The following is a 16,525-nucleotide window of genomic DNA, read 5'->3' as shown; positions in this document are numbered from 1 at the left end:
TTCCATGTATGTGCTTTTAAAAATGAGATCCAGTTTTCATCACACTCTCTTGCTGGTTAATAATAAAATAGGCAGACATGGTGCCACACACCTCGACTCCCAAGTATTCCAGCAGCAGAGCTCAGCAGTTCCAGGTTCAGTGCCCGTCTGCAACCAGACTGTGAGCGCTGTCCCCACAGCAGTAGTAGCGTTGGAGCAGCTTACAGAGACAGCGCCTAAGAGTGCCATGGCTGACCCCAGCATTCACTCTCCTCTAAAATGTGTCATTAAGTCATGACACTTTGAGCTGGATGTTGATGTGCACTGGAGAGGTGGAGGCAGGCAGGTCTCTGTGAGTTCGAAGCCAGCCTGGTCGAAAAAATGAGTTTCAGGACAGCCTGGGCTACACAGAAAAAATCCTGTCTCAAAAACAAACAAACAAACAAACAAACAAACAAGTCATGAAATGTTGATGAGCTTTAGGGGTTTGAGGCAGGGTCTCATGTACCCACAACTGTGCTCCAACTTTGTATACAGTCCTGGATGACCGAGAACTCCGGTTCTCCCTGCCTCTCCCTCCCAGGCAGTGAGATGAAGGTGTGCTGCCATGCCCAGCTGAATTGTGTTTACTGATTTTGCTGTGTGGGTGTGGTATATATGTATGAGCTCTAGGGATCTATCTGTCCTCCTGCTTCTGGGAGTTACAGGAGCGCAAAGCCGTGTCTGGTTTTTATGTGGTCACTGCAGCTTTGAGTTTAGAAAGTGCTCACAAGTTATCTGTCTTGTAAACTGGGGCCTCAGCTGAACTTCAGTTTGAAGAAAAATTTTCAGGTCGTTGGTTCGTTCATTCGTTCATGTTTAGTTATCGTGTTCCTATGTAACCTTGGCTGGTCTGGAACCTACTGAGTAGACCAGGCTGACTTTGAGTCACAGAGAGATTCTCGTGCCTCTGCCTTCTAAGTGTTAGGATTAAGGACAAATGCCACCACAGATTTTGAACGTGTATACACATACACGTGTTTATTTGTGGAAGGGCGGTGCAAGTATACCATTCATGGCACAGCTACAGAGGACAACTCTGGTGTGTCATTTTTCACCCTGTACCACATGGGCTCCAGGGATGGGACTCAGATCGCCACACTTGGCAGTCATGAGTTCTTTTACCCATGAGCCACCTTGCCTGCACTAGCTAGATACAGATTATTGATTTTATGTATGTGAGTACACTGCAGCTGTCCTCAGACACACCAGAAGAGGGCATCAGATCTCATCACAGATGGGTGTGAGCCACCATGTGGTTGCTGGGAATTGAATTCAGGACCTCAGGAAGCGCAGTCAGTGCTCTTAACCGCTGAGCCATCCCTCCAGCCCCCTAGATACAGATTTCTAAGAGGTGTTTTGGAGGAGGTGCTGGGCGTGGAGTGCTGTGCTGAGTTGGGGCTTTTGAGGCTCTTCAGGCAGATCTTTGGTTTGGAGAAAGCACAGTGTGGTGATGGCTCTGACGACTGGCCCTTTCTTTAGCACTACCTGAGGAACTGTAAACAAGGTAACTGGACAGCCACGCCATGGTCTGTGGGTCTGCTTCCATGGGCAATTCCTGTGTATCTTTAAGTTCCTATTGAAATCTGTCAACACGTAGAAGGCTACTCACAGTGTTAGCTGAATGTGTTAGGGATGGTCGTTCCTGCCAGCGTTAGCCAGATGGACACAGGTAGAAGAAATAGCTTCGTGAGGTCTATCTTCAACCGTTTGTTTGTTCCTCTTGTAGGTGGAGAACCACGAATTCCTTGTAAAACCTTCATTTGATCCTAACCTGAGTGAGCTAAGAGAAGTCATGGATGGTCTGGAGAAGAAGATGCAGTCCACCTTAATAAGTGCAGCGCGGGGTCTTGGTGAGGCTGCCCTGTGTCCCCATGTCCCCCAGTCCTTTCTCTTTTCACCCCGAGAGGGCACGAGCTTTGCTCAGACTAGTCCTGTATCTAGTATTTTTTTTTTTTTTTTTTAGTGTGGTGTAATAATTACTTTGAGTAAAATTATGAGCAGAGGCTGTGATAGAAAATTTGACAGATCTTAGGTATAGAAAGTTTAGCTAGCAAATCATTACTCTCTCTGTGAAATTCTTGTCAGAGTCAGATTTTGGTTTAGAAACTGCGTTTGCCCGCTTTTAGTTTTACCCTAGGCTTCAGACGTGCTTTGGTTAAAAAGAGGAGTTTGGCCTGGGCGGTGAGCAGCCCAACTCCTGAGTGGGGAACCTGGCTCACATGATTTCTCCTCTGAGCTCCATGTTGAGCCACTGAGTCACGGCACACGATTCCACACACTCCATACACAAATAGATAAAGTGAGGAAAAATAGATGAGAAATCTTAGGCAAAACTCCATAAGCAAGGGCCTTCTATACCCATTTTCATAGACCTCCAACATCTGAAACAGCATGTGCTCCCCACCACCGCCATCTTGGGTGGGTTCACGCATATGAAAAGCAGCTTCTCCCCTGTCAGGAGCCAGCATGTATATGAGAGGTTAAGGTTTCCATAGGAATATTATACAGTTTCCCAGTGAAGTGGGATTTGAACCTTTCCCAGTGAGCTAATCCTGATTTCTAGTATGTTGTATGTTGTCTTGTAAGAAGTATGTTGTACTAATTAGATGGTTTTTGATCATTTACACTGAAAAGTGGCTTCATGTATTTATTACCTAAGTTTTTTCTTTTTATCATAAAGGATTGGACCCTGGCAAACAGATTAAATTGGACTCCAGTGCACAGTTTGGGTATTACTTTCGTGTAACCTGCAAGGAAGAGAAAGTCCTCCGCAACAACAAGAACTTCAGCACCGTGGATATCCAGAAGAATGGCGTTAAATTCACCAACAGGTCCGGAGCCTGCTATTCTCTTAAGCTTCATGGCTTTGATTGACAAAGAGGTTTTACTTTATTTTATTGTTCACTGTTTGAAAAGCTTTCAACCGAGAGCCATGTTTTGCTTTCTTCCAAGAAGCTAGTAGATTTTTCAGCACTGTTAGCCAGGACGGGTACTTGTTCCTGTGGGCCCAGTTCCAAGGAGGCTGGAGGATTGCAGTGACTTCGAGCACTGCCAGAAGCTGGAGAGACAGACGGCTCAGTGCTAAGAGCTGCTCTAGAAGACCAGGTTCACCCACGTGCTGTCCCACAATTGTCTGCTAACTCCAGTCCCAGCGGGTCTGACAGGCACTCTGGCTGTCAAGGGCAACAGGCACACACAGAGCACGCATGCATACACACACACACACACACACACACACACACACACACACACACACAAGACAAAACACCCATACACTCAAAAAAATACACAGCCAAGAGTGGACCCCATATATATGTTTTCTGTATGGGAATACTAAAGAGTTAAAGCGAGGAGGCCACAGGTCCCAGAACAGTACAGAAGGAAGGTAAGGCTCTTCCCGTGGGACTTTTAGAAATAACCTTTCCTTCCTATGAATAAGTTCTGTCAAAAACCTCCTGGCCTCAGGTGACCCCTGACCCAGGGAAAGGTTTTCAGTACGAACATGAAGTAGCTGCAGCACAGTAACGGCCTCAGGAAGTCTGTGAAATATCTCCTTAAACTGACCTACCATACGCTTAATTCAAACAGCAGGGCTTTCTTTCTACGTGATAGATGGTACCAAAATTTTCCTAGAAATAGGAAGGAGGGGCCGGAGAGATGGCTCAGCATTTAAGAATGCTAACTGCTCTACCAGGTCCAGAGTTCAAGTCCCAGCACCTACATCAGGCAGCTCATGGCCACCTCTAACCCCAGCTCCAGGAGATCCACGGTCTCTGGCCTCTGCAAACATCTGCACGCTTATATACACACTCTTCTGCAGACACAAATACTTTTTAAACAGTTTAAAATAATAGAAATAAATCTTTTAAGAAAAATAAACAGACAAAAAATAATTAAAGCAGAACCCAGGGGGAAGTGCCTCTAACGGACAGAGATGGTCATTATTTTGATCTATTTCACGTTATTTAAAGGAGACGGCCCAGCCGGGGAAGACAGTCTTTGTGTCTGTTGCTTGGGGTAGGATCTCTCTGAAGGAGCGCATGTGACCTGGCACCAGCCTGCCTCTTCTGCAGGAGTCTCGGTCTGTGACATGCTCATGCCGTTTCTTCAATTCCTTTATTTGCGTATTCCATAGTAATCTTTCTGTGCTGTTTTAGGCCCATGGCCAGGTTCAAAATTGTCGTCTTGACCAGCTAGTTTGGTCTACTTCCCTGAGTCCCATGTTTTCCTCTTAGTTACTTTTCTCTTTTAAAAGGTCTACATTTAGTTATGTTGTGTGAGTGTGTGTAGGGGGACACATGCACTGTGCATGTGGAGGCCAGAGGATGACCGTCTTCTCCTGTCCTGTGTGCCCTTGAGATTGAACTTGCCGTGAGCCTCACCAGCCATGGTCATCCCTTTTCTTTGATGTCAGCATTTTTTGCTAAGTCTGCTTTCAGTTTTCTAAAGCACTTTTTATTTTAACCTGTAATTTTCATTGTTCTTATGCTTTATAAGACAAATCTGGATATATTTATGTAATGCATGTGACTTCTGGCAGGCACTTTGATACTTTTAATAATGATTTGATTTGCTTGCAGTGAATTGTCTTCTTTAAATGAAGAATACACTAAGAACAAAGGAGAGTATGAGGAGGCCCAGGATGCCATTGTTAAAGAAATCGTCAATATTTCCTCAGGTAAACTTGGTAGTGCATAAAATGTTTGACTGTGTCCTGGTTTTCCTAATGGAAAAGCGTCGCATGTGTGAGGATAGTTTTCTTCTGTTTAACCTGGGTTCTCTCTTCACATCCCTCGTGGGTCCTGGGAGTGAACTGAAGTACTCAAGTGGCTCGGCCATCTCACTGGCTTTTAGGGCTTTTTCTTACCTTTTCTTTTTTAAGAGTTATTTGTTTCATGTATGTGAGTTCACTGTCACTGTCTTCAGACACCAGGAGAGGCACTGGACCTCATCACAGATGGGTGTGAGCCACCATGTGGTTGCTGGAAATTGAACTCGGGACCCTGGAAGAGCAGTCAGTGTTCCTAACCGCTGACTCTAACCGTCTCTCCAGCCCATCTTTTTTTTTTAAAGGAAGGCCCTTTCTGTGCTGTAGCTAGTCTCTAATTCTTTTTTTTTTTTCCTTTTTCTTTTTTTCGGAGCTGGGGATCGAACCCAGGGCCTTGCGTTTGCTAGGCAAGCGCTCTACCACTGAGCTAAATCCCCAACCCCGCTAGTCTCTAATTCTTACTCGAAGTCCTCCCTTGCTTTTCATCCTCTCAAGTACGGAGACTGAAGGTGTGAGCCACTGTTCAGTGTTTGTTTTAAGTCATTGCCTGGGTCACACTGTAGGGTTTGGAAGTAAGTGTCACTGTAAAGCAAGTGCGGACCACACACGCAAAGCTGATGGTGATCTGTGTGCTGCTTTACAGGCTTTCAGTCTGTTCTCGGCACAGCCCTGGAGGTGTTGTTTTTGTGCTTAAAGGGCAAGCGTGTGACTTGGCGGTATGCATTACTTGCCTGTAGAATGGGTGAATATGTTTAGCTCAGGGTAGGTAGTAGTGTGTTAGGCTGGGGACCTAGACATGAACTTACATCCAGACGGAAGGTACAGCAGTGACTGGGACAGATGGCACGCGCCCAGGTGACTCAGAGCCACAGCATACTGGAGTGTTCCAGCCCCAAACATTAACCTGCCGTGAGAACAGGAAAGCATTAGACAAATATGGACTGAGGGGTGTTCTTCTTCATGCATGGACTCTTTACAAATGTTCCTTTCAAGAAGCATAAAGGACAGCCTCTGTCCAAGATTAAGGAAGACTCACAGGGACAAACAACCAAGTCAAAGGCCCAGCCACTGACTGACTCCAAGGCAGAGGTGTGGCTGAGAATGGGGCTGTGATACCACCATCATGTTCTAGGAAAAGGCGGGAAGACGGCCTTTCTCTGTGGGCTGTGAGCTAAGTTATCTGGGCGTGGTGAATCTTTTAGAAAGCTGTCTGCACGCTTTAGTTCTGCTAAGTCAGAAGGACAGAACTTAAGTTCTGTTTTAACACCCGTGTGTGTGGATGGGCGCTCTGTGAAGGCTGAGCTTCCGCTCTGGGATGCAAGTAACGGAAGCACAATAATCTAGTTGATTTGTGCACTTGAATCTAATTTGCATTTTAAAGAGCCCTGTTAATAAAATACTGTTTATTTCAATGACGAATCTTCCTCAGAAAAACAAAACAAAAACTGTTCATCACCGGGTAGTTAAGGCTCTGGGTTTTAACCTTTGAATCAAGAGCTTTATACTTGAGATCAACTGATTTTTATGCAAACTTCTTATAAAATTAGATTTTCCTTCTTTTCTCCTTCTGTCCCTCTCCATGGGCTCCGATTTTGGCCCAGGCTAGTCTCAAAGTTGAAAAAAAATGCTCTAAAAATATTATAGGGCTTATGAAATGGCATAGTGGGTAGGGGTGGTTGCTTTAGACTGTGTGACCTGGGGTTTCATCCCAGCCCCTGCATGGTGGAAGGAAAAATCCGACTGCCCCTAAAGGTGAGCCCATGTCACAATACCTAAATGCCTAATTTTTTTAATTTTAAAAATTTTATTTTGTTTCATTTCTGTTTTGTTTGAGACAGCCTTAAACATTGCAGGCTAGCTTTGAGTTCATAACCCTCGTGCTTCCAACTCCTAAGTGTTGAGACTGCAGTCGTACGCACCGCATACGTGCAAGTGTCTGCAGAGGCCAGAAGAGGGCATTGGAGATGCAGGCAATTGTGCGCTACCTGGTGTGGCTGCCAGGAACTGAGCTCAGGTCTTCCGCAGGGACAGCCAGTCTTTTTAACCACTGAGCCGTCTCTGCAGCCCTGGTGTGGTTGGGATCTTAACAAGTGTAAGGGTTGTAATAAGGAGTGGGAGGATAGCCCAACTGTAAATAGAGCGTGTCCACCACCAATCCTAGCAGTACACGCTCTGATCCCAGCACTGTGGAGGCAGAGACAGGTGGATCGCTGTTAGGTTACAAAACAGGACAAAACATGGTTTTATAATATGATGAGATGATTATTTTATGTAGGCATTTAAAAGTTAGTTGTTATCGGGGTTGGGGATTTAGCTCAGTGGTAGAGCGCTTGCCTAGGAAGCGCAAGGCCCTGGGTTCGGTCCCCAGCTCCGAAAAAAAAAAAAAAAGTTAGTTGTTATTAACAGGACATTACTTTTATGTGGAAAGGGAATGAACAGTAAGTAGTGTGGGCATGGTACACACACCCTTAATCTCATCACTCGGGAGGCAGCAGCAGGAGACCTCTCTGAGTTCACACAGTCACCCAACATATCTAAAAAGACAAAATTGCAAAGTCAAGATTCCAGCCGTTTAAACACAAAGCCATGGATAATCCAGAAATTAGGAGGCAGGCAGGCAGCACTGCACTCCATTAGCACAGAGACTGTTCTTTGACTCTGACCCTTGTTGCCGTCACACGGTTTATGCAGCCTTAGAATCAGGTAGGTTTGTGTGGTAGCTTTGGCTCCAATGCTGTGACACAGTGGAGTCTTGAATGTGCTGTGTGGGCACAAGGGATCCCCTCACTGAAATCCTGCTGTGCATGCTGACTTGACAGTGAAACTGCCTATATTCTTGGAATCTGTGCTTGCCTGTTGCTTATGATAGTTTTTTTTTTTTTTTTTTAATAATGGTTTTGTGAGTTTTCAAGACATGGTTTCTCTGAACACCCTTGGCTCCTTGACTGTCTTGGAACTCACTCTGTAGACCAGGCTGGCCTTGAACTTCAAGATCCTCCTGCTTCTGCCTCCTGAGTGCTGGGATTGAAGGTAACATGGCCACCACAGCTCTCCTGTGATCTTAACCGTGTTGTCATGCTTTCCTAACCTTCCCAACTTTAGGGGATGTGCTTTTCACTAGTTGATTGGGATTTCTGTAAGGAAAGACCTTGCTGTCTGTTTACCAAGCTTGGACAGATATAATGAAACATTTAACACCGGTGATGTTGAGTTTCAGGGCTTTTCAGATTGTTATAGCAAACTTGTTAGTTTTTTAAATGGCCTTGAGCTGGTCTATTATAAGGGTCTATTTTACTGTGTTGTGTTTCTTCAGGCTACGTGGAGCCAATGCAGACGCTCAATGACGTGCTAGCTCACTTAGATGCCGTCGTTAGTTTTGCTCATGTGTCAAACGCAGCTCCTGTCCCCTACGTGCGACCGGTCATCTTGGAGAAAGGAAAAGGAAGAATTATATTGAAAGCCTCCAGGCATGCTTGTGTTGAAGTTCAAGATGACGTTGCATTTATTCCAAACGATGTGCACTTTGAAAAAGATAAACAGATGTTCCACATCATTACTGGTAAAAAAAAAAAAATTTTTTTTTTTTCTCTTCCTAATGATGGAGTGGAAGTATGCTTTAAGTTGATGAGGCAAGTCTCTCTCTCTGGCATTAAAGAGTGTATTGCTCTGGGTGATCATACATTCAGATCCTGATTGGAAGGAAGGCAGACTTTTGGGGGTGGCTAAAGTTTAGGAGATAATGTATGGATATAGAACTCAGGCACTGACTCCAGAGCCAGTCCTTGGAGGTATGGTAGGGTTTGTCTTCTGGGAAAGCTTAAGCCTGGGCCAGCATGTAAGACAGGCATGCGTTCTTCCTCTTTTAAACGGTGGCTTGGCTATTCTGAGACAGTGACTAGGACCAGAGACTAGAAAACAATAGGGAGTCACAGTGTGGGAATTACAGCCACATCCTGTCATTTTCCTAAGTGGGTATTTAAATGTTAACCCAACCCACACGAGTAAATTGTACATTTGCCAAAAGAAGGGTCATGTTGCATGAGTTTTTAAGTGATTAGAGGAGTTTGCCCAGACTGGTTACTGATAACTAGCCATTTATTGATGAGTACAGTCGCTGAGTGGTCAGTTGGGTCTGCGCGACATCATTCGATGAGCCTGTAGGTGCCTGTGAGCCAGGGGCCATATGTCTGTGGTAGCCCACGGCGAAGCTGAACTCAGCTGTGTTGCTTTATGACTACTGTCCTGTTAGAGGGCTCTGTGTGGGCTTGTCTGATGAAATGGTAAGAAAACTGCATTTGGTGCTGTGTGGACAGTGTTCATGCATGTTTTTTGATGGCCTGTGGGTGGGTGTCTGATTTGTATATCATTACGACTTAAGTAATTGTCAGTTGTAATTTTGGACTAGTAGTAGCTTAATTGTTAGTAGAAGAAATCAGTGACCTTGCATATACACCATTCTAGGTCCCAATATGGGAGGAAAGTCAACATACATCCGTCAGACGGGGGTGATTGTGCTCATGGCCCAAATTGGGTGTTTTGTGCCGTGTGAGTCAGCAGAGGTGTCCATTGTGGATTGCATCTTGGCTCGAGTCGGGGCTGGTGACAGTCAACTGAAAGGCGTCTCCACATTCATGGCTGAAATGCTGGAAACTGCTTCTATCCTCAGGTATGTCTCCTAGTTCCCTGAAAGTGTGGCCCTGTTTTGTATGAAACACATTTGCAGATTTGTCTATAATAAGCCACGGGCATTCTTAGTTCAGTGTTTGTTTGCCTGTGAACTGACTGTATTCTATCTTAAAAAGCTGATTGGAACCTGGGGGTGATGGTTGCTTGCCTTTAATCTCAGCACCTGGGAGGCAGAGGCAGAAGCAGAGGCAGGTGAAGGTGAATATTTGTGAGTTCGAGGCCAGCCTGGTCTGTGTAATGAACTCTAGGATAGCTAGGACCGAAAAGACAGACCCTATCTCAAAGAGGGGGGGAGGGAGAGGGAGGAACGGGAGCGTGGTTCACACATGAAAACCTACCAAACCCACTAGTGTGATTTATATGTTCTACTGCTTTGAGTTTAACAAATAGTACTGTGCTACAGATATCCACAACCTCTGGCTCTTTTCGTCTCTGTCCCCTCTGCCATGGTGACCCCTGGACTACACTCTCTGTCATGTGATTATGCATTTCAGGTCGGCAACCAAAGATTCCTTAATAATCATTGATGAGCTGGGAAGAGGAACCTCTACATACGACGGCTTTGGGTTAGCATGGGCCATATCGGAGTACATCGCAACGAAGATTGGTGCCTTTTGCATGTTTGCCACCCATTTTCATGAACTTACCGCTTTGGCCAGTCAGATACCAACCGTTAACAATCTCCACGTCACAGCGCTGACTACCGAAGAGACCCTGACTATGCTTTACCAAGTGAAAACAGGTGAGCTGCTCAGCTCGGCGTGGGACGTGGGTCTGAAGCAGTGTTGGTGCATCCTTTACTCTCCGGTGGCATTAATCGTCTTTATGGTCTTAGGTTTTTGTTTTTGTTTTTGTTTTTTTTTTTTTTGTTTGTTTGTTTGTTTTTCTTTTCTTTTTTTCGGACCTGGGGACCGAACCCAGGGCCTTGTGCTTGCTAGGCAAGCGCTCTACCACTGAGCTAAATCCCCAACCCCTGGTCTTAGGTTTTTAAGAACATAGTTCACCTCTGGCTTTCTAGTCTAGAGACAAGCAATATACATTATCTTTATCAAAATAATAAAGGGGGTACAGGGAGCTTAGTTTATTACAGCTCTGATTGTAGGGGACTATACTGACATCTTTCAAAGGATCTATTTTCTTTTTTTTTTTTTGTTCTTTTTTTCGGAGCTGGGGATCGAACCCAGGGCCTTGCGCTTCCTAGGTAAGCGCTCTACCACTGAGCTAAATCCCCAGCCCCTCTATTTTCTTTTTAATTAGTGTATTGTGCCTTGTGTGGAGGTCGGTGCACACAATACACGGAGTCTAGAAGAGGGTATGGACCCTCCTCAAACTGGAGTTGTGACCACCCAATCCAGGTGCTGAGAACTGAACCAGTGTCCTAGACGACTCTACGATTTAACCTGAGGCAGCCATCTTTCTGGCCTTTTGTGGCCTTTAGACCTGATGAGTCCAGTGGCTCTGGAGTCTGCTATCCTCTGGTGTGGCGTCCTTTCAGAAAGGCTGGTGACCGTGGGTCTAACACCGCTCAGATTACAGAATCAGGGGTGCTACCCTCCATCAGGAGTTTCTGTATCGTGGATGATTGGTTCAGATAGGGGTTTTCACGTGTCTATATTGAGTCCCATGAAAGTACTTCTGTTTTATTACTGTCCACATGTCTTGATGCTGTCCTTCTTAGTTTTGCCTCAGCGGGAGTTAGAGTCACTATGTCCGCATTATTGATACTGTAGTAGATCTGGCCTTCAGCCTGACACTGTTCTGCCTGTACGTTATTTGTGTGTTGTGTAACACAGAAGTGGTTTCCGAATACTTATGGGCTACGTGAGTCTGGCCTGGATAGAAAGAGTACGTTCACCGGCCCGCCCATTGTGGGACTTGACGTGGGTTGACTGTGGTTTACTCTTGTTTGCTCCAAATTCCAGCTCTAGATGGAAAGCATGGGGTGGGCAAGAGAACTAGTTTGCTTTAAACAGTTGGGGCACAGCCGAGGTGCAGCTGTGCCACGCAGTGTCACTCGTGCCTACACACGGCTGTGTCCTAAGTTCGTTTGTTACTCAGGTCCTTTCACCACTGCTGGTTTGCAGTAAGGCAGAACAAGCGAGGGTGTGAGTCTCATTGTTGGTGGTTGGTTAAAAGGTTTATCTGAAGTGCTCTGAACCATTTGGCTAACGTATTTGAAATATAAAGTTATTACATTTTCCAATGAGGCAATAAGCAGGATATTCTATTTACATAAGTGCTGTTTCTTTCCTCCTCCCCCCACTCCACCCCTGTCTCTGTAGGTGTCTGTGATCAGAGTTTCGGGATTCATGTGGCTGAACTCGCTAATTTCCCTAGGCATGTGATAGAGTGCGCCAAGCAGAAGGCTCTGGAGCTTGAGGAGTTTCAGAGCATTGGGACCTCACAGGGACACGATGAAACCCAGCCAGCTGCAAAGAGGCGCTGCCTGGAAAGAGAGGTGGGTTGGGGGCCGTGAGTCACAGGACCTCTGTGTCCTTGCGGGTCACGACTTTCCCCGTAGGACTGCAGTATTCACTTTCCGGTCATTCTTACTGGCTCATATTTCTCAGCATAACCAAAACTCCATCCCTGGGTTGTTGTTGTTTGAGGTAAGGTCTCACCATATAGCTCTGGCTGATCTACAACTCACTGTTGAGACCTAGATGACCCTGAACTTGTAGAAATCTGCCTGCCTTTGCCTCCAGAATGCTGGGATTAAACATGGGAACCACTAAACCTCTCAGCCTCTTCCTTTCCCTCCCTTCCTCTGTCCCTCCCTCTCCTCCCTTTCCCATATCTGTACCATTCTTCCTATGAAGGAAGGTTGGAGCTGGAATATATTCCTGTGTAGAGCACCTGCTTAGCATGCAGGAATCTGCGGGTCTAGTTTCTGTCTCACACACACACACACTCACTCACTTCCCTCCCAGAACACCACCGAAAGTTCTAGATATGGTAATGGGAGTAAAGAGTGAATAATGTAAACAAGTGTGCATCTAGATTTAATTCTTTCCTTTTTTCTTTTTTTTGGAGCTGGGGACCGAACCCAGGGCCTTGCGCTTGCTAGGCAAGCGCTCTACCACTGAGCTAAATCCCCAACCCCTAGATTTAATTCTTAAAGCTATAGATGTCATTTGATAAGTGTGACACCAGCAGCAAACACGGTTCGAGCTCCATGCTATTTAGAATGTGTGTGAGCAGTAAGAGCAGTGTGTGTCTTCGACTTTCTGAGGAGAGCTGATCGTGGGTGGGCAGTGTTTGTTACCAGAACTGGATCTTCTGTTGAGCCTTCTCTGTAGGTAAGGGGTCAGATTTAGATGTTCACACAGTGCTGCAGAGTATCTCTACTCTAACTTGTTTCTTTTTAACAACCACAGGCTTGCACAGTAATAAAGAACTTCACTGCTGCCTCGTCCTGGCAGCTTCACAGTGCCGTACACTGTGACAGACCTTACAGGGGCACACATTGTGACAGACCTTACAGTGCCGTACACTGTGACAGACCTTACAGGGGCACACATTGTGACAGACCTTACAGTGCCGTACATTGTGACAGACCATACAGGGGCACACATTGTGACAGACCTTACCAGGGCATATATTGTGACAGACCTTACTGGAGCATACATTGTGACAGACCTTACAGGGGCATACATTGTCACAGACCTTACAGGGGCACACATTGTGACAGACCTTACAGTGGGCACACATTGTGACAGACCATACAGTGGGCACACATTGTGACAGACCTTACTGGGGCATACATTGTGACAGACCTTACTGGGGCATACATTGTGACAGACCTTACAGGGGCATACATTGTCACAGACCTTACAGGGGCATACATTGTGACAGACCTTACAGTGGGCACACATTGTGACAGACCTTACTGGGGCATACATTGTGACAGACCTTACTGGGGCATACATTGTGACAGACCTTACAGGGGCATACATTGTGACAGACCTTACAGTGGGCACACATTGTGACAGACCATACAGTGGGCACACATTGTGACAGACCTTACTGGGGCATACATTGTGACAGACCATACAGGGGCATACATTGTGACAGACCTTACAGGGGCATACATTGTGACAGACCTTACAGGGGCATACATTGTGACAGACCTTATAGGGGCATATATTGTGACAGACCTTATAGGAGCATACACTGACAGACCTTACAGAGGCATACATTGTGACAGATCATACAGGGGCACACATTGTGACAGACCTTACAGGGGCATACACTGTGACAGACCATACACACATTGTGACAGACCTTACAGGGGCATACACTGTGACAGACCATACACACATTGTGACAGACCTTACAGGGGCATACACTGTGACAGACCATACACACATTGTGACAGACCTTACAGGGGCATACACTGTGACAGACCATACACACATTGTGACAGACCTTACAGGGGCATACATTGTGACAGACCATACAGGGGCACTCATTGTGACAGACCATACAGTGGGCATGCATTGTGACAGATCGTGCAGGGGCACACATTGTGACAGACCTTACAGGGGCATACATTGTAACAGACCATACAGGGGCACACATTGTGACAAACCTTACAGTGGGCACACATTGTGACAGACCATACAGGGGCACACATTGTGACAGGCCTTACAGTGGGCACACATTGTGACAGGCCTTACAGTGGGCACACATTGTGACAGACTTTTACTTGGCATGTTTGTAGCTTTTACTCAGTGGGCCTTTTTTTTTTCTTTCTGAAAGGATAGATAGTTGTTATACAAAAAGGAAAACTATCCTAACTTGCTCATAATTTTAGATGTGGAAGGTTGCCCTCCTGGGCATAGAATGGTTTTGTATCCTTACTTCCCTTCATATGTCAAACTCACAGGTCCTGATGACTGGGATTCAGCAGGACTGTGTTACGGGAGTCCTGGTTTCCAAGAAAACGGAAACTGTACACTTGTGTTAGTATAAGACATGTGTGAAAAGTTTGCTAAAGGAGACCACGCACTCTTACTGTCATTAGTATAGGCTTCTGGTCTTCTGTTTTTCAGACAGTACATTTTTATCCTTACAGTGCTGGAGCTTGACTTTCCCTGAGTGACGGGTGGGGGAAGAGAAGGTTTGTGTTTCCTTGGTTTGTTTGCTTGTCTCGCAGCACATGTCAGAGGACAGTTTTCAGGGATCAGTTCTCTGTTGCTATCCACCATGTAGGTCTCGGAGATCAGATTTAGGTGACTAGGCTTGCCAGCTCCTCATGTGATTTTAAGTGGAGAAGTATTTGCTTTTCCTGTTGGATATTATGTGCTTCTTGCCTGTTCAGTACTTGCCTGTTGTCTACACGACATGTGGGTACCAGGTGATTCTCCTGTGTGAAATGGGCCATTTAGTTCTTCACATGCTGTAATAAACTACATAGTCCTGACGTGTGCTTAGACATGCTCTAAGTCTTTGTATCCCTGCAACAAGTGTGTGAAGCTGCTAATATTGGTATCCTCATTTTTAGATGAAGACTGTGAGTTAGGAATCTGCCCCAAAAGTTGTAACCGTGTTCCTTGGTACCGCATTGAACAGTAAATGAAAATGGGAGTGTTCCATGCACATACGCCATTTGTGTGCTTGGAAGAGAATGTCACTGTTTCTTCCCTAAAATTTTCCCCAAGATTAAATTCCGTGTCAGTAAATCACTTAAGAGCTACTCAATCCCTTGTCATCTAAAATTACAATAGAAATGTCTTATAAATAGCTTGCTCTGGAAAAGTTCATAGCAACCAAGGACTTTGAGATTCTCAAAATTGCTTACCCGTGATAAAAATGTTTGTTAAACATCTAAAGCACGTTTAGATTAAAATTAGAGAAAGAGTTCATTGCTTGTGCTGGAGAGGTGGCCCAGTGGGAAAGAGCACTTACCGCTTTCCCAGAAGCCTGGTGTTTGGTTCCCAGCCACCCACGTCAGGGGGCTATGATCATCTGTAAATCCAGCACCAGGAGATCCAACCCTGGCATCCAAGGCCCCCATGGACTCGTGTCACACACACACACACACACACACATGAATATACTGTAATGACTTTGGAACATGTGTTTTTCAGCAAGGTGAGAAGATTATTCTGGAGTTCCTGTCCAAGGTCAAGCAAGTGCCCTTCACTGACTTGTCGGAGGAGAGCGTCTCAGTGAAGCTGAAGCAACTGAAAGCTGAGGTGCTGGCGAAGAACAACAGCTTTGTAAATGAAATCATCTCACGGGTAAAGGCTCCGTGAGAGGACAGTGGAGCGAAGCCAGTAGGGAGAGCTCGCCCTTACCCTGCTGTTTCCTGTAGTACTTAACACCAGAACCCGGGGAGCAGTGTGCTGAAGTATTTAGTGATACTTGAAACATGACGGTCTATAGCTGAGTACCGTTTAAATGGGCATGGACAACTTTGAGCACTATGCTGAATTTTATAAATAAAATCATGTAGTTTCTAGATTTGGGGTACCTTGCATTTCTTGCATTATGACTTTTGTATACATTTACTCTAACATTTACCTGTAGACCTTGTACAGATAACGAATGTCAAAACAGAGGCCTTGAAGATCTGCACACACACAGTACATAATTAAAAAAAAAAAGCCTAGTGGGGTAGCACTCACCTTTGATCCCAGTACGGAGGAGGCTAGCCTGATCTATGTAGTGAGACCCTGTGTATATATCTGAATATATATCTTTCCAAAGTAATTGGGTGATGGGCCAGGGAGAAGGGCCAGAGCTGAGGGAGGAAGGAAGGAAGGGAGAGCTACAGGAACCGCCTCACCATGGGGGATGGTTAGAGTCTGGTGAGGATTGGCAAGGGAGTAGAGAGAGGGCACTCACACGCCAGCCCTCAAACAGTAAAAACCTGTGCTTCCTACCCTGGCTATACATCTAAGAGAGAGAAAAATACAACCAAATGACCACACAGACACCAACGGTTTCATTTTTCATTTGATCCAAAGGTCCAGCGTCCTAACAGTGGGTGAGAGTATGTTAAAGTGTGGTCTGGATGTATGAAATAGTCTATTCGTGTTAAGA

The 16,525-nt window shown here is 45.6% G+C and overlaps 1 protein-coding gene across 2 annotated transcripts in view; it reads left to right on the top strand.

Moving 5' to 3' along the window:
• The window catches only part of Msh2 (mutS homolog 2), a 59,147-nt gene extending 43,206 nt beyond the window's left edge, over window positions 1-15,941 (top strand). The window contains exons 9-16 of one of the 2 annotated variants that reach the window (XM_087554885.1): window positions 1,748-1,871; window positions 2,702-2,852; window positions 4,602-4,699; window positions 8,187-8,348; window positions 9,251-9,455; window positions 9,970-10,217; window positions 11,758-11,933; window positions 15,568-15,941. In XM_087554885.1, coding sequence (XP_087411011.1) covers window positions 1,748-1,871; window positions 2,702-2,852; window positions 4,602-4,699; window positions 8,187-8,348; window positions 9,251-9,455; window positions 9,970-10,217; window positions 11,758-11,933; window positions 15,568-15,735 — 1,332 coding nt within the window. In that variant the 3' untranslated portion in view covers window positions 15,736-15,941. Of the gene's footprint in view, window positions 1-1,747; window positions 1,872-2,701; window positions 2,853-4,601; window positions 4,700-8,102; window positions 8,349-9,250; window positions 9,456-9,969; window positions 10,218-11,757; window positions 11,934-15,567 lie in introns of both variants that reach the window. The other variant, NM_031058.2, reaches the window with a different exon arrangement.
• Window positions 15,942-16,525: the final 584 nt, after the last annotated feature.

This window comes from Rattus norvegicus, chromosome 6 (assembly GCF_021556685.1).
Source record: "Rattus norvegicus strain SHRSP/BbbUtx chromosome 6, alternate assembly SHRSP_T2T, whole genome shotgun sequence".
NCBI lineage: Eukaryota > Metazoa > Chordata > Mammalia > Rodentia > Muridae > Rattus > Rattus norvegicus.
The sequence above is the reverse complement of the archived record's forward strand: the minus strand, read 5'-3'. Positions and strand labels throughout refer to the sequence as shown.